General features: G+C 45.4%; 1 protein-coding gene across 2 annotated transcripts in view; it reads right to left on the bottom strand.

Annotated features, from left to right (window-relative positions):
* Positions 1-24,588, bottom strand: part of LOC132394527 (uncharacterized) — a 123,399-nt gene that overhangs the window by 94,318 nt on the left and 4,493 nt on the right. The window contains exon 1 of one of the 2 annotated variants that reach the window (XM_059970803.1): positions 5,561-5,908. The exons of the other annotated variant lie outside the window; for it this stretch is intronic. Within the exon in view, the coding sequence (XP_059826786.1) occupies positions 5,561-5,792 (232 nt within the window). The 5' untranslated portion in view covers positions 5,793-5,908. Of the gene's footprint in view, positions 1-5,560; positions 5,909-24,588 lie in introns of those variants that run through there. 2 annotated transcript variants of the gene reach the window in all.

Here is a 24,588-nt window from a genome sequence, read left to right on the forward strand (position 1 = left end):
CGCCTTCCCAGCACCCACGTAACCAAACTGTCTTTCCAAGTGAAGCAGTGACTAACTTGCACTTCCTGCAAATTCATGTCCTGCATTCGGAGTCCACAATGTGATCACAGTTAGTCATTGTCAGAGAGAGACACAGCATCGACCTTCAGACACCAAGTCTCCACCAACAACCCACCACCCATTTACACCAATTCCACATTCATCTCATTGATTGTTCATCTCAACTCTCCCAAATCCCAGCACTCAACTACACACTGGGGGCAATTCACAGGAGTCAAGAGTATTTGTACCATCCCTCTCACCATTCCTTTCGTTCACCATCATTACCAGGGAGATGTTTGTATCTTCATTGTAATGGCAGAACCGAAAATAAATCTAATTGGACCATTTCTTTGATCTTCACTTTTCATTTCCCTCTTTCTGCCCACAAGGATGTACATTGACCTTCTCTCATCCTTTTCTCATCACACGTTTATAGCAGCTTTTACACTCAGTTTACGTTACCCGCAAGCTCGATCTTGTGCTATTTCTCCCTTGCCATTGTATTTTTCCCCTCAGTTGCTAAAACCACCCCCAATCCTCAGGTTTGCTAGTTTTTCTGCCTTTTTATGTTTCTCACCATTGGATCGACCATAGAAGATGGCGTTAGCAAGCAACGTGCCCAATGGCAATGTCCTTCAAATGGTTCACAAAACTCATTCCTTTACTCCTTCTTCTTTCAAATATAATTCTACTAAACTGCATGGGATTGGAACCTGTGATTTACATTTTGACGGTGAGTTTTTGGGCCGATTGTGTGATCTGGCACTTTGCAGTCTCTGAGGGAGTTTGATGAGGTTTGGAGTGGATTGTGCAGCCTGAGGCCAAGATGAAAGCATCTAGTAAGATTGAAATCAACGAAGACGAGAGCAAAAGGCGAGCAGGTGTTCAGAACGTTTGACCGGCCTTCCTCTCCCTCTCGCTCACTGCTGCTGGAGGAAGGTGCCGGAGTCTTTGACCCTGGACAAGGTTTGATCTGCACAGTTTGTGGGCTGGACTTGTTTAGAATCTGCAGTTCATGTTATGTGGGTTTCGGTTTCTGGTTGCTCTCATTTCATTGCTATTTTTTCCCATTTTGATCGGATCAGCTCTGCTGCCTGCAGTCAATGAACAACACTGCACAGAATTGAACTGAACTGAACTAACCGGAACATTCCTGGACTGTTTCTGGGCTCTGTGGTTGGATGTTTAATGTTCTGTGTGTTGTTCGCTCGTTTTTTGCCGTTTGGGTGTTTGATGTTTTCTCTGAATGGGTTCCATGGTGTTTCTTTGTTCCCTGGTTGGCTGTGGGAAGATGAATCTCAGGATTGTATTCTGCATAAGTACTTTGATAATAAACGTACTTCGAGCATTAAACTTTATTCTCTAAATTCTTTTGAAATCCATTAATTCTTTGTCTCAATTCCTTACCTTGTGCATTGAACACAGAGGTGGGAATGGCAGCTGGAAAAGGCCAGTGACAGACAACATCCAGTTACTGAACAGGAGGTGAAGCCTCCTACTGACCCAAGGGCAAAGTTTCCAGGGTCTGGAGGTTCCATGGACCAAGACCTGAGAACTGAACCCATTCCCCACTGCATGTCAGGACGAATCAGAAGAGGACACACATACTGTTATGCAGTCTCTGTCCTAATGGGCACTAAAGGTAAAATAAAAATCCAATCATTCACAATCAACCATTCAGATATTCCAGCGGTTTGGGATCGGTTTGCCTGGTAACGATTCCCACACTATCCCCGAGGCTCTCCAGGTTTCACTCTCCCCGACACTCAACAGATTCTGTGGAGAATTTATAATACTGTGAAACACCTCAACCAAAAAGTCTGTTGGGGCATTAACACTGAACCACACCCGATTGTCCTGAAGGTCTGGTAGTCTTCCCCTCCACCGTCAGATTTATCGCTCTGTACTGCAATGAACTGCTGCCACAAAACAACAAATTTCACCACATATACTGGTGATATTAAACCTGATTCTGATTCTGACAGTCCAGCACCAATGACCCGAGTGTGTCTGATTGTCAGAGTTTGACTGGACATCTTTGTACAAAATTGAATAGAATTGAATTGAACACACACACACACACACACACACTGACAGTACTGTGTAAAAGTCTCAGACACATATCTATTCTAGGGTGCCTCAGAGTTTTGCACAGTACTGCACAGTACTGCATTTGTCAACGAGGAGCAAAGAGTGAGTTTAAAATCTGGTGGCATTAAAGGATGTTGGGAATGGCGAGGGTAGAGCACCACAGGAAGGGTATGGAACAGGTGGCAGAGAAAGCCTGCCAGGGGCAGGGATGGCACAGTTACATATGTACCCAGCCCTCAGACACCAGGCAAGGGCATTTCATTCCAAACAACTGGTTCACTGATCATTACAGAATATCTCTCAGGGGCTTCCACTCCCTTCCCTCTCCCTGCCCCCATCCCACTCTCAGTCAGCTAAAGAGACCCATATCAGAATCAGGTTCATCATCACTCACAAACGCCACAAAATTAGTTTTTGTTTTTGTCAGTAGTACAACGCAATCCATATCACTCCAGGACTGTCCAAAAGTCAAAGGCATTCTAGTGATATAAATATGCCTGAGGTTTCTGCACAGTACGGTACATAAAAATCAAAATGAAACTTCTGGGAATTCCATCATCAAGGACACCGACAATCCCAGACAAGCCCTCATCAGGGAGGAGGTACAGGAGCCCAGAGAACGACACCTCAATGTTCAACAACAGTTTCTGAACTTTGTTTATACTCCTCACTGCCTCTGGAAAGCAGCCAGCAAAACCAAAGACTCATCTACCCCGGATACTCTCTCCTCTCCCCTCTCCCATTGGGCAGTAGATACAAAAGCCTGAAAGCACATCCCACCAGGCTCAAGAAAAACTTCTGACCTCATTAATTACCTAGTTTTAGGAAGATTTATAAAGTGTACTCAGTAAGCGTACATGGTGTGCGGTCTGATACTGTGAGTGCGAGTTTGTATCAGTGTGCATTTCACAGCATCCACACAAACCGGAGAGCTGGTTTGGCGGGTGGACGGATTTTCCCCGAGACATACACAAGCGATAGCCCGGGTGTTACACGTGAGAACACTGTTCTTGGACTACAGTTCAGCATTCAACACCATAATTCCCTCCAGGCTCGAGAAGAAGCTCAGAGACCTCGGCCTTCACCCTGCCTCGTGTAGCTGGATCCTGGATTTCCTGTCAGATCACCAGCAGGTGGTAAGAGTGGGCTCTCTCACCTCGGCCCCTCTTGACACTCAACACAGGTGCCGCTCAGGGCTGTGTACTAAGCCCCCTCCTTTACTCTCTGTATACCCATAACTGTGTCCCCACCCACAGCTCCAATCTGCTAATTAAATTTGCTGACATTACCACACATTGGCCGAATCTCAAATAATAATGAGGCGGCCTACAGAGAAGTCATCACCCTGACACAGAGGTGTCAAGAAAATAACCTCTCCCTCCATGTCTATATTTTTGTACATAAATGTCTAAATTTATGTACAAAATATTTACATCAATGTACAATATCCCTCAATGTCTAAATTTCTATAGGGGCACAACTGAGAGCATCCTGACTGGCTGCATCACTGCCTGGTTTGGAAACTGTACTTCCCTCAATCACAGGACTCTGCAGAGAGTGGTGTGGAGAGCCCAGTGCATTTGTAGATGTGAACATCCCACTATTCAGGACACTTACAGTGAAAGGTGCGTAAAAAGGGCCTGAGGGATCATTGGAGACCCGAATCACCCCAAACACAAACTGTTCCAGCTGCTACCATCCAGGAAACGGCACTGCAGCATTAAAGCCAGGGACAACAGGCTCTGGGACAGCTTCTGCCTCCGGGATATCAGTCTGATTAATCCATGCTGATACAGTTGTATTTCTATGTTATATTGACTGTCCTGTTGTACGTACTGTTTATTATAAATGACTATAAATTGCACACTCAGATGGAGGTGCAACGTAAAGAATTTAACTCCTCATGTATATGAAGGATGTAAGTAATAAAATCAATTCAATTTACCCACTGATTTGAGATGATTGGAACAAAAACTTCACACCAATTTAAGTTTCTTCCCCAGGTAGTTAATCAGATTAATCATTTGATTTAGCTGCACATCCATCCATTACCTCAATACTGCATTGTAAATACTTTGAACTACGTTTTTGAATGCTGTTTACAATATAGACAGTAGGTGTAGGAGGAGGCCATTTGGCCCTTTGAGCCAGCACCACCATTCAATGTGATCATGGCTGAGCATCCACAATCAGTACCCCATTCCTGCCTTCCCCCCATTTCCCTTGACTCAGCTATCTTTAAGAGCTCTACCTAAATCTTTCTTGAAAGCATCTTGAAAGCATCCAGAGAACTGGCCTCAACTGCCTTCTGAGGCAGAGCATTCCACAGATCCACAACTCTCTGGGTGAAAAAGTTTTTCCTGAACTCCGTTTTAAATGGCCTACCCCTTATTCTTGAACTGTGGCCTCTGGTTCTGGACTCCCCCAACATCGGGAACATGTTTCCTGCCTCGAGCGTGTCCAATCCCTTAATAATCTTGTATGTTTCAATCAGATCCCCTCTCATCCTTCTAAATTCCAGTGTATAATATATTGTGAATAGATGTTGGTATTTGTGTATTTATACACATTTCCTTCCGTATTTATACCTTAAATTCTAAATTTATTTTATATAATTCTTTATCGTTATTAAATATTTAAATGCATGTCATGCCATCTCACCAACAGCAAATTCCTAGCAACACACACAAAACACTGGAGGAACTCAGCAAGTCAGGCAGTCTCTGTGGAAATGAATAAACGGTCAACGTTTCGGGCCGACACCCTTCATTAGGACGCGTTTGTGTTTACAGCAAATTCCCAACACGTGTCAATATTTATGGCGATTAGATTTCCTCCGAGATCCTGGAATGATTCCCTAGTGATAACATGGAGACTTGACCTGACAATTGACCTCATCATGCCCTTTCACCTCACAGTCTGCTTGCACTGAGCTTTCTGGGGAACTAACACTTCATACCTCATTCCGTTGTTGTACATATTCCTTTGTACCACCTCAATGTACTGATGTCGCCGGAGTTCAGTATGACATGCAAAAGGAAAGTTTTACATGTCCCTCCAATTTACCATTACAGTCAGGGTCTGGAATTGAACTGAAAACCCCGAACACTACCTCCTTCTCTCTCTCAGCTGGCACCAGTGTGTTGTGTTTATTTGTTCATGTAAATTGTGTCTAATTCCAGTCACGTGAACAAATGATCTTTGTCATGTTTGTAATGTACTGTGCTGTTAAAAAAAGCGAATGGCCGTGTCATTTATTTATACTCTGTATACTTATGCCTCGGACAACAGACTTCAGCTTGCAAAGCTGCAGTTCCCCGAAAGAAAAAGCTTGTTCAGTCAGCAATCTGTTGTGGTGACACCACAGTCTCCGAGCGCGGAATGGAGACTGTGGCTCTCGGATTCACATCTGAAGCCATTCCCTTACCTTCGGCACCGACCACACCAAGCTGGAGCAGAAGCGAGAAAAGGCGAACGAGTGAAAATATCCGGAGACTGAGAAGCGACATAAACTTCTCAACCCGGGGTTGACGATTCTTGTGCCCGACGCTCATCCGATCCACGCCTCTTCCCGACCGGTCGCTGCCGGACCTGCTCCGGGATACTGACCCCGTTCGCTGGCGGACAGGGAGCAGAGGAGGGTCCGCACACGAACTCATAACAATTGATTTAAAAAAAGCTGAACTCGACAACTGTTAAACTGTTTGTTAATGATTTTAAGTTCCTGCTTCGCTCGTTTCAGTTTCAATTTCCTGCTTTGTGATCGAGAAGGAGGAGGAGCCAGAGTTTGCACGGACGAATAAAACTTGTTTTAGGAATGTTTTTAATTTCATAAATGATCTTTGTTCACAATAAAATAGACACAAAAAGATTTTTTAAAAATTACATCCTATTCATCATATGGTTAAGATATTCTGCAGTGTTAACTCTGTTGAAAAAACTGCCGTCCGTGTTTCCCTCAGATGACACACTATGACCCGAGTCGATTCAGGCCCTCCCCGTCCGGGAGCAGAAAGATCCCAGACTGTGGTCCTTCCCCACCGAGTCTTTACACTGGCTGCACTGAGCTTCAGTGTGTCCCCGGCACATCCTCATACAGCCTGAATGTGCCGGCACATCCCTTACAGGCGCTTCACTGTGAACCATAGAACATTACAGCACAGAAACAGGCCTTTCGGCCCTTCTTGGCTGTGCCGAACCATTTTTCAGCCTAGTCCCACTGACCTGAACCCGGCCCGTATCCCTCCAAACCCCTCTCATCCATGTATCTGTCCAAGTTTTTCTTAAATGTTAAAAGTGAGCCCACATTTACCACTTCATCTGGCAGCTCATTCCACACTCCCACTACTCTCTGTGTGAAGAAGCCCCACCCCCCAATGTTCTCTTTAAACTTTTCCCCCTTCGCCCCTAACCCATGTCCTCTGGTTTTTTTCTCCCCTGGCCTCAGTGGAAAAAGTCTGCTTGCATTCACTCTATACCCATCATAATTTTATGTACCTCCATCAAAACTCCTCTCATTCTTCTACACTCCAGAGAATAAAGTCCTAACCTATTCAACCTTTCTCTGTAGCTCAGTTTCTCAAGTCCCAGCAACATCCTTGTAAACCTTCTCTGCACTCTTTCAACCTTATTAGTATCCTTCCCGTAATTCAGTGACCAAGACTGCACACAATAATCCAAATTCAGTCTCACCAACGTTTTATACAACCTCACCATTAGATTCCAACTCCTATACTCAACACTTTGATTTATAAAGGCCAATGTACCAAAAGCTCTCTTTACTACCCTATCTACACGTGACGCCTCTTTTACGGAATTTTGTATCTATTCCCAGATCCCTCTGTTCTACTGCACTCCTCAGTGTCCTACCATTTACATTGTATGTTCTACCTTGGTTTTTCCTTCCAAAGTGCAATACCTCACACTTGTCTGTATTAAACTCCATCTGCCATTTTTCAGCCCATTTTTTCAGCTGATCCAAATCCCTCTGCAGGCTTTGAAAACCTTCCTCACTGTCCACTACACCTCCAATCTTTGTACCATCAGCAAATTTGCTGATCCAATTCACCACATTAACATCCAGATCACTGATATAGATGAAAAGTAACAATGGACCCAGCACTGATCCCTGTGGCACACCACGAGTCACAGGCCTCCACTCAGAGAAGCAATCCTCCACTACCACTCTTTGACTTCTTGTATTGAGCCAATGTCTAATCCAATTTGCTACCTCACCATGTATACCTAGCAACTGAATCTTCCTAACCAACCTCCCATGCGGGACCTTGTCAAAGGCCTTACTGAAGTCCATGTAGACAACATCCACTGCCTTCCCTTCATCCACTTTCCTGGTAACTTCCTCGAAAAACTAATAGATTGGTTAAACATGACCTACCACACACAAAGCCATGTTAACTCTCCCTACTAAGTCCCTGTCTATCTAAATACTTGTAGATCCTTTCTCTTAGTACTCCTTCCAATAATTTCCCTACTACCGATGTCAAACTTACCAGCCTATAATTTCCCGGATTACTTTTAGAGCCTTTTTCAAACAACAGAACATGAGCTATCCTGCAATCCTCACCCATAGACACCGACATTTTAAATATATCTGCCAGGGCACCTACAATTTCAACACTAGTCTCTTTCAAGGTCTGAGAGAATACCCTGTCAGGTCCTGGGGATTTTCCTCAAGATAGCAAGCACCTCCTCCTCTTCAATCTGTATAGGTTCCATGACCTCACTACCTGTTTGCCTTATTTCCATTGACTCCATGCCAGTTCCCTTAGTAAATACAGATGAAAAAAAAACCATTTAAGATCGCCCCCATTTCCTTTGGTTCCATACATAGCCAAGCACTCTGATCTTCAAGAGTACCAATTTTATCCCTGACTATCCTTTTGCTCTTAATATACCTGTAGAAGCTCTTTGGATTATCCTTTACTTTGACTGCCAAAGCTACCTCATGTCTTCTTTTAGCTCTCCAGATTTCTTTGTTAACTATTTTTTTGCACTTTTTATACTCCTCAAATACCTTATTTGCTCCTTGTTTCCTAGACATGTCATACATCTCTCTCGTCTTCTTTATCAGAGTTCCAATATCCTGAGAGAACCAAGGTTCCTTATCCTTATTCACTTTGCTTTTAATCCTGACAGGAACATACAAACTCTGCACTCTCAAAATTTCTCTTTTGAAGGCCTCCCACTTATCAACAACATCCTTGCCAGAGAACAACCTGTCCCAATCCACGCTTTTCAGTTCCTCCCTCGTTTCTTTAAAATTGTCCTTTTTCCAGTTTAGAACCTCAACCCAAGGACCAGGTCTATCTTTATCCATGATCAAGTTGAAACTAATGGAATTATGATCACTGGAACCAAAGTGTTCCCCTACACACACTTCCGTCACCTGTCCTAACTTGTTTCCTAATAGATCTAATATTGCATCCTCTCTAGTCGGTACCTCTATATATTGATTTAGAAAACTTTCCTGAACACATTTTACAAACTTTAACCCATCTAGACCTTTAACAGCAACACACACAAAATGCTGGTGGAACACAGCAGGCCAGGCAGCATCTATTCGTCAGGTCTCGGCCCGAAACGTCGACAGCGCTTCTCCCTATAGATGCTGCCTGGCCTGCTGTGTTCCACCAGCATTTTGTGTGTGTTGTTGTTTGAATTTCCAGCATCTGCAGATTTCCTCATGCTAGACCTTTAACAGTATGGGAGTCCCAATCAATACATGGAATATTAAAATCCCCTACTATCACAACTTTACGTTTCCTGCAGTTGTCTGCTATCTCTCTGCAGATTTGCTCCTCCAATTCTCACTGACTATTGGGTGGTCTATAGTACAACCCCATTAATGTGGTCATACCTTTTCTGTTTCTCAACTCCACCCATATGGCCTCGGTAGACAAGCCCTCTAATCTGTCCTGCCTGAGCGCTGCTGTAACATTTTCCTTGACTAGCAATGCCACCCAACCCCCCACCCTTCATCCCTCTGCCTCTATCATGTCTGAAACATCGGAACCCCGGAATATTAAGCTGCCAATCCTGCCCCTCCTGTAGCCAAGTTTCACTAATGGCTACAATGTCATCATTCCACATGTCAATCCATATCCTCAGCTCATCAGCCTTCCTCACAATACTCCTCGCATTGAAATACACCTCAGAAGATTATTACCACCTCACACAACCCTTCTATTTGTGACTTTGCATGAAACTTTAACTTCATTTATTTTCAGCCCCACTCCACTGTCTGCTCTGGAACTCTGGTTCCCAACCCCCTGCAAATCGAGTTTAACCTTCCCCCCCCCCCCACCCACCAACAGCACTAGCAAACCTCCCTGCATGGTTATTGGTCCCCCTGTAGGTCAGGTGTAACCCATCTCTCTTGTACTGGTCCCACCTGCCCCAGAAGAGGTCCCAATGATCCTGAAATCTGAAACCCTGCCCCTCAGCCACGTGTTCATCCTCCAGAGCATCCTACTCTTACCCTCACTGACACGTGGCACAGGCAGCAATCCTGAGATTACCACTCTCGAGGCCCTGCTATTTAACTTCCTACCAAGCTCTCTATACTCACTCCTCAGGACCTCCTCACTCTTTCTTCCTACAGCATTGGTACCGATGTGTACCATGACATCTGGCTGCTCACCCTCCCACTTCAGAATACCATGCACGCGATCAGAGACATTCCTGACCCTGGCACCCGGGAGACAACAAACCATCCGGGAGTCCCTGTCACGACCACAGAATCTCCAGTGTGTACCTCTAACTATCGAGTCCCCTATCACTACCACTCTCCTCTTCTTCCCCCCTCCCTTCTGCACTGCAGAACCAGACTCAGTGCCAGAGATCCGGCTGCCACAGCTTGTCCCAGGTAAACCACCCCCCCCAACAGTATCCAAATCGGTATACTTGTTGTTGAGGGGAATGGCCACAGGGGAGCCCTGCTCTGCCTGCCCCTTCCCCTTCCCTCACCTGACGAAGGAGAAGGGGGAATTATCTGTGTGCTGCTCCTTTGGCGTAACTGCCTCCCTGTAGCTACTATCTATAAACTCCTCATTCTCCCGAATGATCCGGAGGTCATCCAGCTCCTGCTCCAGTTCCCTAACGGGGTTTGTTAGGAGCTGCAGCTGGATGCACTTCTTGCAGGTGTCATTGTCAGGGAGACCTCCGGTCTCCCTGACTTCCCACATCCTGCAAGAGGAGCATTCCAACATCCTGCCTGGCATTCTCTCTACTCTAAACAAACAAAACAAAACTTACCGGAACCCACCCTCGCCTCTGCCTATTCACGCTGAAGCCTGTTGAGCCAAAGCCGTCCCACTCTGACTCAGTCCACTCCGACAATGGCTGCTACGACGATGGCCGCTGTATATGGCGGTCTTTTTTTAAACCTTTGGTGTGCTACATTACACGCCTGCGCAGTCTAGCCTCTTCTCCCTGATCAGTTAAAAAAATTGGCTTCTCTCTGAGATGCCTTTACTTCTTCACTCTCCACCTCTTGCTGTTGCTGGAAGATCAACAGTTTTCAGACACGTCTAAGGGAGTCTTTCACCAAATTGATCTCCGAGCAGCACCGGATGTCTGTCTCGCGTGGGTATGTGTCCGGAGAACAGGGCAAACCCATCAGCCACAACACCAATGATGGGTCGAACCTCGGCACATTGACACTCGGTGTCCACGTGCTTCAGATCCACGCACAACTAGATGTAGCCACGCACAAAGGCGGTCATCGGAATGAAGGGAACATTTGGTGCAATTTTCTCTGGGGAATTGTGCACGGCGACCTGTCGGATTCGTTCCATGCTGCATATCCAGATGAACTGGAGGATAGCCCGGGTGTTTACAATGGAAGGGGAGAAATCCTGATCAAAAACTCTGAATGCCCATCACTCAGGACTTCACCACGCAGGGTGGATCATAATAGAAATGCTCCCCAAAACGGGTTTGGCGTGGTCAGGATTTGCTTCAGACTGCTCCACACAGACATCTGTAGTTCAGTCCAGATCAATCGGTGGGAAACAGAGAGCTTCCCGATCAATTCTGGTCTCAGGCACGGGTGCTCACTCTCCCCTGCTTGTGTGCTGTTTAGAAACCTTTGGCAAGAATCAGGAAGAAAGAAGGGAAAAGAGAGGTGGTGTTGTCAGGAGATGGATGTACCCAGGTCTAAACCTCATTCAACATGCATGTTGTCACTGTATTGTGCTCAGATCCATGGTCAGTTCACAAACTCATCGGCATCTATGACCATCTGAATCACCATCATTGGTCAGAGCAAGGTCACTGGACCGATCTAATGTCACAATCATTATCAGGTCCGACGACCTGAAGGAGCCGGACATCTTGTTTGGAGTTGCTGAAGTATGTAACAGAAATGGCTGGAGCAGACTGGGACGGTAAAACAAAAACTGTTTTTGTGGGAATGGCGTTCTCTGTCAGTAACTTCAAAGAAATTAGCCTTCAGCGTCGGATGTTACCCAGTCGGGCAGTCCTACTCCTGATGCTTTTGCACCTCCTTCCTGACAGTAGTGGGTCAAAGAGTTTGTGGGATGGGTGGTAGGGATTCTCAGCAATGCTTCCGTGTGGGAATGCTCCTGACTGACACATTCCAGGCTGTGGGAGTTTGTGCTGAGGCTCAGTGCAGACAATGCAAAGGCTCTGTGGGGAAAGATCACAGTCTAAGCTCCTTCTGCCACCACATGTGGAGGGGCAGAGTTGGGTGGGGAAGCCCCTCAAACATTGACCATCACCTTAGAGGGCCACATCAGTTGTGATGTGTTTAAGAGTAGTTAAAACTACTGAATATGATGAATAGATGATACTAAGAATTTAAAAATAAATTACAATACTCTTTTTGCAACAAATCTTTTTCTATATATGTTATATTATGAAAAATTATTTTTAAGTTTTAAAAATCAGTTGTGGAGCTATGACAGTTGGCTTGAGTTTTGGAGTGCATTCTTTCGAAAGCTCTTTCAAGCTTGTTGAACGGGGAGAGGTTAACCAGAATGGGTCTGTACTTGCCAGAGTTTTAAACAACAAAATATAATCCAAATAAGATTTACTAAATTTGCTAAAAATAGGATTACATTTTCAAGGGAGTCCACAACCTCAAAATAAGGGGTTGGCTACTCAGTACAGAAACGACAAGCTTCTTCACACAAGGGCTTCATCATTGAGTATAATCCATTCAAAAAAGAAAGAGAAAGATTTTAAATATGAAGAGAATCATGGGATTAGTGCAGGAGAGTTGTATGAAGGTAAAATGCCAGCCATGAACTTATAAATGTGAGGGAAGGCATGGGAAGAGTGAGTGGGAATGAGGGGAAAGAGAATGCAGAGATTTGTAGACTCAATCAGAATCATCACGGACACAGACCTCCCCACCATCGAGGACAACTTCCAATGGCAGTGTCTCAAGACAGTGATACCCATCATTAAGGATCCTCACCAGCTGGAACATGCCCTCTTCTCATTATCTCCAGAGGGATGGAGACCCCATTAAGGAAAAATCACACACCATAAGCTCATCCAATTGAGAAAAATGTATTAGCATAGACAGAAGATTTGTTACTGTGCAAAAACAGGGAAACAATATAATTCATCATTTTATAGTTTTGCTGGATGAAGAACGAGTAAAGGGGCACAATTACTCCTGAAGAATGATTTCACCCCAGCATTGACTGCTTATGTCTGCAGATGCTGCCTGACCTGCTGAGTTCCTCCAGTATTTTCTATGTGTGCTCTGGATTTCCAGCAACGGCTGAATCTCTTGGGTTTCCATTTAGTCTTGGTTAGAGTTGCATGAATGACCACAATGAAAGGAATTAGGTTGGAAAATAAACTGCAAGAAGACAAAAGAATCCTAAGGCAGGATAAAGAATGGTTACAGAGTGAGGACCATATAGTAATTGGAATATGATCGAAGAACAGCCACACTGGAATTTAAAATGGAGTGAGGCTAATGAATGTTCAGGATTAGTGAGATCAGGCCCCTTCAGAAGCAAAACACAAAGTGAATTTTCAAATACAACAACTAGAAAAGCAAAAATAATGCTACCTTTAACATAAGAAGGAAGGAGTACAAAAGTAGGGTGGTCTTGTTACAACTGTGCAATGTTTTGATTGGATCTGTGTGAAACACTGCATTTATTTTATCAAAAAGAAAAATCAATTCCAATGAAATCTTCATGTCTGACAGTGAAACAGGAAATAAATAGAATGACAAAATATCTCATTGATTTACAAATAGCATGTAATATCCACATTGAGGAGCAGACAATAATGAACGATTGTATGATTACACATCCCAGCACTTATCCTTGCAAGCGGAACCAGTGCCATAGCTTCCCCTAAATTTCTTAATTGTTAAAAGTGAGCCCCCATTTACAAATTCATCTGGCAGCTCATTCCACACTCCCATCACACCTGATACAGTACCTTGTATTTCTTCCTCCCCTCCCCTCACCTTCTTACTCTGACTTCTCATCTCTTTTTTCAGTCCTGAAGTAGGGTCTCTGCCCGAAACATCGACTGTACTCTTTCCCATAGATGCTGCCTGACCTGCTGAGTTCCTCCAGCATTTTGTGTGTGTTGCTTTGATTTCTGGCGTCTGCAAATGTTCTCTTGTTTGTAGAATTGCTTCCCAAATATTCCAGTCTTTCCAAGATGTTAAATTCTAGTTCCAGATTTAACTGTCCACTCGTAAACAGTTTTCCTGAATGCCCATTTCCCTCTGAAATATGGGCATCTCATATCCAGAATCCATGTTTGTACTGTTCATCCCTGCGAATCTTTGCCAGTAACTGCAAATCAGCAGTTAATTCTCTCCATGAAAAGTTTTCACACATTTTTCAAAGGACCAAAGAGGAAAGGGGGAAAAACTGCTGGCTGGGTGCCCCTGTCACATACCACATTGATACCAACTCTTAGAGGCACAGTCTCTTCAAAAACAGCCTTTGCATTCTCTCTCTATTTCACACACACACACACACACACACTTTCTCTCACTCTTCCTCCCTCACAAGTGAATTCACAAGTGGCCACACTACACGTAATTAAAACATGCAAATCATTCCCAGATTAAAACATTTCTGAAAATCTTCTTTCTGTGAGGATTAAATCATTACCAAATATATTGAGTTACAATCCAACAATATTGAGGAACTGTGTTACTCTAAGACTGTAAACAAAGAAATGTTTAAAGTTATTCATCATGCTCAGGTAAACAACATTGAACAAGTCTAAAGCATGAAATCCCCACATTAACCAAAATTCCAACATATTCTGACCCTTCAGTAACACCAATCACTGATTATTGTTGGGATTCTGATCATATGAACTGTCCGCTGTGGGGTTCCGGGCATAATGGCCCAAGTTACCTCTGCTAAACAGCAGATTTCAGCATTATCCTGCCCCCAACAACAGCTTCCCCAATTGGGTACGGGGGAAATCCAGCACTGTGTTACTTCCCTTTTACAGTCTCTCTGCTGGCTTCTACCCTGACCTGCGTTTCCCCACACGATACCCTGTGTATTTTCTTGAAGTGAAAACACTTTAGCTGCCTCTGAATTATTCCCAAAGTTAACATCGAACTCCTGTACTTCCTTCTCCCATGCTCCATTCATTTTCCTCAGTACTCGTGCCTCAATATGTGTAGGGTCACTGGGATCAAACAGTTCAAACATCTTTCCAGATTTGTTGGTGATATGAGACACTAATGTACTTATCCATCTGTTTGTGGTTCTGGTTCGAAATGATCTCGATCTAATGTTGATCCGTACACCCCTCGGGACACCATCCACAGAGAGGACGCAAATGCAGTGTATGTTCTCCTTTCCTCTGGGAACATTTACACAACTCATCGATTGGGTTCCCGTTGTTATTACCCTGAACAGTCAGTACCACATTATTTAACTCATTATTTGTTCCCCCAGCATGTCGCAGTGTTTCTGGCAAAGTGAAGTGTATGTTCAGATGCAAGCACATTATAGTCAATCACCTTTCCTTGGCAATACTGAGACCAGGAATTGCTTTCTGGTAAGTAAATTCATGGAACAGTTCCCTAGGATCATCCCCAGGGATCCGTAGAGTCTGTGCGGATTGGTGTTAGCATATCCTCTTCACTGATGATCAACACTGGTGCACCTCAAGGGTGTGTGCTTAGCCCACTGCTCTACTCTCTGTGTACACATGACTATTTTGCTTGGCACAGCTCAAATAACATCTATAAATTTGCTGACGATATATCCATTGTTGGTAGAATCTCAGATGCTGACAAGAGGGCGTACAGGAGTGAGATATGCCAACTAGTAGAGTGGTGCCACAGCAACAACCTGGCACTCAACATCAGTAAGACGAAAGGGTTGATTGTGGACTTCAGGAAGGGTAAGACAAGGGAACACATACCAATCCTCATAGAGGGATCAGAAGTGGAGAGAGTGAGCAGCTTTAAGTTCCTGGGTGTCAAGATCTCTGAGGATCTAACCCGGTCCCAATACATCAATGTAGGCATGAAGAAGGCAAGACAGCGGCTATACTTTATTAGGAGTTGAAGAGATTTGTCATGTCAACAGATACACTCAAAACCTTCTATAGTTGTACTGTGGAGAGCATTATGACAGCTGCATCACGGTCTGGTATGGAGGGGTTAATGCACAGGACCAAAAGAAGCTGCAGAAGGTTGTAAATCTAGTGAACTCCATCTTCAGTACTGGCCTACAAACTACACAGGGCATCTTTAGGGAGCGGTGTCTCAGAAAGGCAGCGTCCGTTATTAAAGACCTCCAGCACCCAGGCCATGCCCTTTTATCACTGTTACCATCAGGTAGGAGATACAGAAAACTGAAGGCACACACTCAGCGATTCAGGAACAGCTTCTTCCCCACTGTCATCTCATTCCTAAATGGACATTGCAGCTTTGGACACTACCTCACTTTTTTTAATGTACAGTATTTCTGATTTTGCACATTTTTAAATAATCTATTCAAGATACATAAATGATTTACATAACTTTTTATTATAATGTATTATTTTTTTCTCTCTGTGCTGGATTATGTATTGCATTCAACTATTGCTGCTAACTTTACAAATTTCACATCACATGCTAGTAATCATAAACCTGATTCTCATTCTGATTCTGATATATGTCCTGAAATCTTTCCTAATATCCCTCAGCTGCTGTACCCCGAGCGGTGTAGTGTATGTTATATCCTCAGCAATATCCCTCAGCTGCTGTACCCCGAGCGGTGTAGTGTATGTTATATCCTCAGCAATATCCCTCAGCTGCTGTACCCCGAGCGGTGTAGTGAATGTTATATCCCTCAGCTGCAGTTCCCCGAGCGGTGTAGTGTATGTTATATCCCTCAGCTGCTGTACCCCAAGCGGTGTAGTGTATGTTATATCCTCAGCAATATCCCTCAGCTGCTGTACCCCGAGCGGTGTAGTGTATGTTATATCCTCAGCAATATCCCTCAGCTGCTGTACCCCGAGCGGTGTAGTGTATGTTATATCCTCAGCAATATCCCTCAGCTGCTGTACCCCGAGCGGTGTAGTGTGTTATATCCTCAGCAATATCCCTCAGCTGCTGTACCCCGAGCGGTGTAGTGTGTTATATCCTCAGCAATATCCCTCAGCTGCTGTACCCCGAGCGGTGTAGTGTATTTTATATCCTCAGCAATATCCCTCAGCTGCTGTACCCCGAGCAGTGTAGTGTATGTTATATCCTCAGCAATATCCCTCAGCTGCTGTACCCCGAGCGGTGTAGTGTATGTTATATCCTCAGCAATATCCCTCATCTGCTGTACCCCGAGCGGTGTAGTGTATGTAATATCCTCAGCAATATCCCTCAGCTGCTGTACCCCGAGCGGTGTAGTGTATGTTATATCCTCAGCAATATCCCTCAGCTGCTGTACCCCGAGCGGTGTAGTGTATGTTATATCCTCAGCAATATCCCTCAGCTGCTGTACCCTGAGCGGTGTAGTGTATGTTATATCCTCAGCAATATCCCTCAGCTGCTGTACCCCGAGCGGTGTAGTGTATGTTATATCCTCAGCAATATCCCTCAGCTGCTGTACCCTGAGCTGGTGTAGTGTATGTTATATCCTCAGCAATATCCCTCAGGTGCTGTACCCCGAGCTGTGTAGTGTCTGTTATATCCTCAGCAATATCCCTCAGCTGCTGTACCCTGAGCGGTGTAGTGTATGTTATATCCTCAGCAATATCCCTCAGCTGCTGTACCCCGAGCGGTGTAGTGTATGTTATATCCTCAGCAATATCCCTCAGCTGCTGTACCCTGAGCGGTGTAGTGTATGTTATATCCTCAGCAATATCCCTCAGCTGCTGTACCCCGAGCGGTGTAGTGTATGTTATATCCTCAGCAATATCCCTCAGCTGCTGTACCCTGAGCTGGTGTAGTGTATGTTATATCCTCAGCAATATCCCTCAGCTGCTGTACCCCGAGCGGTGTAGTGTCTGTTATATCCTCAGCAATAACCCTCAGCTGCTGTACCCCGAGCGGTGTAGTGTATGTTATATCCTCAGCAATATCCCTCAGCTGCTGTACCCCGAGCGGTGTAGTGTGTCATATCCTCAGCAATATCCCTCAGGTGCTGTACCCCGAGCGGTGTAGTGTCTGTTATATCCTCAGCAATAACCCTCAGCTGCTGTACCCCGAGCGGTGTAGTGTATGTTATATCCTCAGCAATATCCCTCAGCTGCTGTACCCCGAGCGGTGTAGTGTGTTATATCCTCAGCAATATCCCTCAGCTGCTGTACCCCAAGTGTGTAGTGTATGTTATATCCCTCAGCTGCTGTACCCCGAGCGGTGTAGTGTATGTTATATCCTCAGCAATATCCCTCAGCTGCTGTACCCCGAGCGGTGTAGTGTATGTTATATCCTCAGTAATATCCCTCAGCTGCTGTACCCCGAGCGGTGTAGTGTATGTTATATCCTGAGCAATATCCCTCAGCTGCTGTACCCCGAGCGGTGTAGTGTATGTTATATCCTCAGCAATATCCCTCAGCTGCTGTATCCCGAGCGGTGTAGTGTATGTTATATCATCAGCAATATCCCTCAGCTGCTGTACCCCGAGCGGTGTAGTGTGTTATATCCTCAGCAATATCCCTCAGCTGCTGTACCCCGAGCGGTGTAGTGTATGTTATATCCTCAGCAATATCCCTCAGCTGCTGTACCCTGAGCGGTGTAGTGTATGCTATATCCTCAGCAATATCCCTCAGCTGCTGTACCCCGAGCGGTGTAGTGTATGTTATATCCTCAGCAATATCCCTCAGCTGCTGTACCCCGAGCGGTGTAGTGTATGTTATATCCTCAGCAATATCGCTCAGCTGCTGTACCCCGAGCGGTGTAGTGTATGCTATATCCTCAGTAATATCCCTCAGCTGCTGTACCCCGAGCGGTGTAGTGTATTTTATATCCTCAGCAATATCCCTCAGGTGCTGTACCCCGAGTGGTGTAGTGTATGTTATATCCTCAGCAATATCCCTCAGCTGCTGTACCCCGAGCGGTGTAGTGTATGTTATATCCTCAGCTGCTGTACCCCGAGCGGTGTAGCGTAATCATCCAGCTCCCCGCTTTCAGATCGAAACGGACATACTATTCCTCTCTGGGCAGCAAGTTGGCCCTGCAGCTTTTGTACTTGCTTTGAACACTTTGCATGGTCCCTGCTGTTGCTTTTCTTTTCATCTACTGATTTCTCAATCACATTTTTAGCTGCTTTTAAATCACTCGACTGTTTGTTTAATTCCTCCACCTGGTTCTCAGCTCCCTGTTCAGCTTCCTCCCGTTTACTCTTTTCTTTAACCAGTTTCTCACACTTCATCTGAAACTGGTTCGTATTCACCATCCATGCATCTCTGCATCTCTACGTCAGCTTTTCTTTAATGTTTACCACCTCCTCACAATGCCTTTAGATTTCCTGTTCTGATATATCTCACTCCGTTTCACATTTGTGCCGACTGTCTATCAAATCCTCAGTCAGACAGGCAACTGCTACAGGCTCTTGTGATCAGTTAAATTCCTGTCCGAAACTTTACCCTGAGCGACGTTGAAAAGTGCTTCACCAGTGGTTTTCCCTCAGCGCCAGTGTGCCGAGCTTCCTCCCTGGGTCTCTGAGGAGAGTTATCTCTGCCAGTGCACTTGAAGCATCTGATTTTCTATTCATTCCTTAACAATTCTAATGTTGCATTACAGTGTTATTGGCTGCTGGTCATCTGACTGACCGTCACCACCTTCTTATTGGCTCTGGTCCAAGCTGGCATCCATTTCTTGCCCTTCTCTGTTCAGACCAAAGGGTCCTGCTGAAGAGTTTCGGCCCGAAACGTCGACTGTACACTTTTCCGAGATGCTGCCTGGCCTGCTGAGTTGCTCCAATATTTTGTGTGTGTTGCTCTGATTTTCTCGTTAGTGAAATGTATTCGGCTGCAATCACAACCAACACAACCTCAGGAAGTTCTTGGCAGCCCACAAGCGTCGCCACACATTCCGGAGCCAACACGGCAGGTCCACGATGTCCAGCAGAACAACACAAGCAACAACAAAACTTCCCCTTTCCGTCTTCCCACTCACTCACACACATGGCACAGGCTGTGTCTGGGTTTCCTAGCCCCAGTCCCTGTTCTGGACTCACAGACAATGAGGAAATAGGCCTTTAACTTACCAACGCACTGATACAGGAGTTCCGACCATTTGAGTCATGTTGAAACTGTCAGGGCTTAGTTTCAACAGTTTCAGGTAACACACTGTCTGTGTTTAGAGTCATAGAGAAGTACAACTCAGAAACAGGCTCTTCAGCCCATCTAGTCCATGTTAAAACAATTTAAACTGCCTGCTCCCATCGACCTGCACCAGGACCATGACAATTGATGTCCTTACTGTCAACGTACCTATCCAAACTTCTCTTAAACTAGCCAGTTCCGTTATAAAGTTAAAGTTCAAAGTAAATTTATTATTAAATTACATATGTGTCACCATGTACAACCCTGGGATTTATTTTCTTGTGAGCATACCCAATAAATCCAGAGAATAATAACCACAACAGAATCAATGACAGACTTGAGTGTTCAATTGGTGTCAAAAGACACAGATGAGGAGCTGAGGCCTGGGGCAGATCGTATCGAATGGAGGGGTAGACTTGTGAGACCGAGTGGCCTATTCCTGCTCCCACTGTCCCTCCCGATGCTCTTACAGTTACCTCAGCTCCAGTACTCAGAGATTGAGCTGTTCCAGGGGATGGCAGGGTGAGGGGAATGTGAGGAGGGAGGTGGTGGGAGACAGGGAGTGATGGAGGGGACAAAGATCGATTAAGAGAGAGAGAGAGAGAGAGAGAGAGAGAGAGGTGCACAGAGAGGAACAGCAGAAGTGCAGATACATTGTGAGAGAGCGAGAGAGAGAGGGATAGAGGGAACAAGACGGAGATTACGGGGCAGAAAGAAATGGGAAAGAGGAAGGCTGAAAGAATAAGGGGGTGGGAGATGGGAAGAGGCAGAGACAGAGTGGGGAGATGAAGAGAGAGGGATGTAATGGAAAATATTGGAAATGCCCAAGAGATCAGGCAATGTCTGTACATGGATTGATAACTTTATAACAGAATGGCAAGCTACAGCATGTAACTTCCCTCTAAGCAATGTCAATTTAAATCAACTTAATGACCTACAGATTTGAATTTGAATTTGAATTTATTTAAAATCTTATATCCATCCCACAACGCAAGGGAGTAAATCTTTAACAAAGATCTTTGTAACACAAAGATCTCTTTGTGTTATGACTCCATCACAATGTACAGACATGAATTCATATGTCTACTGATTAATAGAACAAAGCTGTCCCATCGCCTGCTAGTCCTGCGTTAACACTGTGGTACCGTCTGCCAGATGGAAGCAACTGAAACAGTTTATGGTTGGGGTGACTGGTGACCCCGATGATCTTCCAGGCCTTCTTCACGCACCTACCACTGTAAGTGTTCTCAATGGAGGGAAGTTCACATCCACAGATGTGCTGGGCTGTCCGTACCGACCACTCTCTGAAGTGCCCGGCGATTGAGGTTGGTGCAGTTCCTGTACCAGGTGGTGATACAGCCAGTCAGGATGCTCTCAATGGTGCCCCTGTAGAAGATCATGAGGATTGGGGGGCTCACGCTGAACGTCTTCAGTCACCTGAGGTGGAAGAGATGCTGTTGTGCTTTTTTGCCACAAAGCCGGTGTGTACAGTCCATGTGAGATCTTCAGTGATGTGTACACTGAGGAATTTGAAACTACTCACCCTGTCAACTGCAGTCCCATTGATGTTGATCAGGGCGAGCCTGTCTCCATTCCTCCTGTAATCCACAATCAGCTCTTTTGTGTTTTGGACATTGAGGGAGGGGTTGTATTCTTGGCACCACTGTGTCAGGGTGTTCACCTCTCCTCTGTAGGCTGTCTTGTCACCCTAGTAATAAGGCCGATCAATGTCTTGTCATTTGATCAGCAGATTGGAGCTGTGTTTGGCAGCACAGACATGGGTGTAAAGTTGTGGGTGCAATTTGAAGGTCTTGGCAGACCAGGCAGGTCGGGCACCTTTAAGCGGATGAGGGTTCATCAGTACAGCCAGAAATGAGGCAGGTTGGTGGGGGGGGTGGGTCTCCAAGCAAGGCTGAAAAACAAAGCGGTGAGGTCTCCTCTACCCAGCATCTTGTTTGCAAACGTGCAGTCACTGGAGATCAAAACTGAGAACCTGACGACAAGATTGCTGTCTCGGAGGGAAATGAGGGACTGTTGTGTTCTATGTCTGAGTGAGACTTGGCTTTCTCCCAGCATGCCAGATACAACGATCAAACAGAAAGGCTTCTTGATTTTCCATAAGGACTGAACCGTTGATTTGGAAAAGCCAAAGGTGAAGGTGAGCGACTTTTGCTCACCAACTCCAGGGTGAAGGTGACTTTTGCTCACAACCAGCAACTGTTGCTGGTGCTCCGATGTGGCGGTTTTGTCAAACTCGTGTTCCCCCAACCCTGAACACCTAATGGGCAAGTGCCATCTGTTCAATTTACCACTGAAGCAGCATCCACTACCAGGGTCCTCCACCTCCCAGGACAGGCTCTCTTCTTGCTGATGCCATCAGAAAGGCGGCACAGGAGCCTCAGGACTCACACCTCCAGTTTCAGAAACAGTTACTATCCCTCAGCCATCAGGCTCTTGAACCAAGGGGATAACTTCACTCAACTTTACTTGCTGATGCACCATCAATAACTCACATTGAGACGTAGGCGAGATATCGGCTTTTATTGACTGAAGAAGGAACCAGCAGTGAGTGACCATCATATTACATCCTGGAGAATGAGGCAGAGGATTAGACCTGAATCGCCTTTATACAGGGGCCTGTGGGAGGAGCCACAGGAGCAGTCAGAAGGGGGCATGTCCAGACAGGCACATAGTTCACCACACTTGCCCCGTCTTTTGAGATGCTCTCATAACCAATAGACTCACTTTCAAGGACTCTTCATCTCAGGTTCTCGATGGTTATCGCTTATTTATTATTATTATTATTATTTATTTTGTTTGTATTTGCACAGTTTACTCTATTTCACACACTCATCGACTGTGTGTCTGTGAGTACAGAACAGGGACTGGAGACTGGAAACCCAGATGCAACCTGTCCGGTGTGCGTGAGAGACTGGGAAGGGGGAAGGGGCTTGTTTTGTTGTTGTAGTTTTGATTTGATGTTGTTGCTGTTGCTTGTGTTGTTCTGCTGGACATCGTGGACCTGCCGTGTTGGCTCCGGAATGTGTGGCGACGCTTGTGGGCCGCCCCAGCACATCCTGAGGATGTGGAGACATGGATTGGAATGATTTAGCAGATAAGACGACTCGATATGGTTAGGATGAGGAACTTCCCTCAGAAGATTTCCCACTGACATAACACCAAGAAGAGCCTGTACTACCAACAGCACGATTTCCCCACCCCACACTTCCAATCACTATCAGAGAGGGAGGAGTGTGCAGAATATAGCATTAATGGTGAGACTCTTGGCAGTGTAGAGGATCAGAGGGATCTTTGGGTCCGAGTCCATAGGACGCTCAAAGCAGCTGCTCAGGTTGACTCTGTGGTTAAGAAGGCGTACGATGTATTGGCCTTCATCAATCGTGGAATTCGATTTAGGAGCAGAGAGGTAATGTTGCAGCTATATAGGACCCTGGTCAGACCCCACTTGGAGTACTGTGCTCAGTTCTGCTCAACTCACGACAGGAAGGATGTGGAAGCCGTAGAAAAGGTGCAGAGGAGATCTACAGGGATGTTGCCTGGATTGGGGAGCATGCCTTATGAGAATAGGTTGAGTGAACTTGGCCTTTTCTCCTTGGAGCGACGGAGGATGAGAGGTGACCTGATAGAGGTGTATAAGATGATAAGAGGCATTGATTGTGTGGATAGTCAGAGGCTTTTTCCCAGGGCTGAAATGGTTGCCACAAGAGGGCACAGGTTTAAGGTGCTGGGGAGTAGGTACAGAGGAGATGACAGGGGTAAGTTTTTCACGCAGAGAGTGGGTGAGTGCATGGAATGGGCTGCCAGCAACGGTGGTGGAGGTGGATACAATAGGATCTTTTAAGAGGCTTTTGGATAGGTACATGGAGCTTCGAAAAATAGAGGGCTATGGGTAGGCCTAGTAATTTCTAAGATAGGGACATGTTGTGCACAACTTTGTGGGCCGAAGGGCCTGTATTGTGCTGTAGGTTTTCTATGTTTCTATTACTACTCCCCTTTATCAGGACTGGCAGCAGTAAAGGATAATCCCACACTAAACTTAAAAATCTGCAAGCACTTCCCTATTCATATCCCTCTGCCATCACACATGGAGTAACTAACTGTCTATAATCACCTCTGGCCTGAAAACAATTGGGTCTTTGTGTAATATTACTTCACCCATGAAAACAGCAGCTACTGAAACTGTCCTACTCCTCAGCTTCTGCCCCACTGATCTCCACATCCTTCACAATTCCCACCAGCTCCAGCAAAATTCCATCAGGCACATCTTCCCTTCCTCCTTTCAGCAGTTCAGAAATATTGGTCTCTTTCTGACTCCTTGGCTTATCTCTCTCCACACTAACCATTTCAAGAATAAAGTACTGCGGATACTGCAAATCTTTAAAAAAGTGCTTGAAATAGTCAGTCTTCAAGTTGTAACTTTCTCTTCCTGGAGATGCTGCCTGACTTGCTGAGTATTTCAAGCATTTTCTGCTTTTTTTATCTCACCAACCACTTGCCATCTTGTGGCATTTTCTTCTGCACCCTCCGGGTATGCAGTTTATATTTCCTCCACTTCCATCCCCATCATTCAGAGGCACAAGCAGTTTTTCAGGTGATCAGTGATTCACTTGCACCTCCCCCAATCGAGTGACTGCATTCAGCACTCGACACTGGGAAAATCAAAAGCACATTGTGTGATCCCTTTAGGAT

Source organism: Hypanus sabinus, chromosome 5 (genome assembly GCF_030144855.1).
Source record: "Hypanus sabinus isolate sHypSab1 chromosome 5, sHypSab1.hap1, whole genome shotgun sequence".
Taxonomy (NCBI): domain Eukaryota; kingdom Metazoa; phylum Chordata; class Chondrichthyes; order Myliobatiformes; family Dasyatidae; genus Hypanus; species Hypanus sabinus.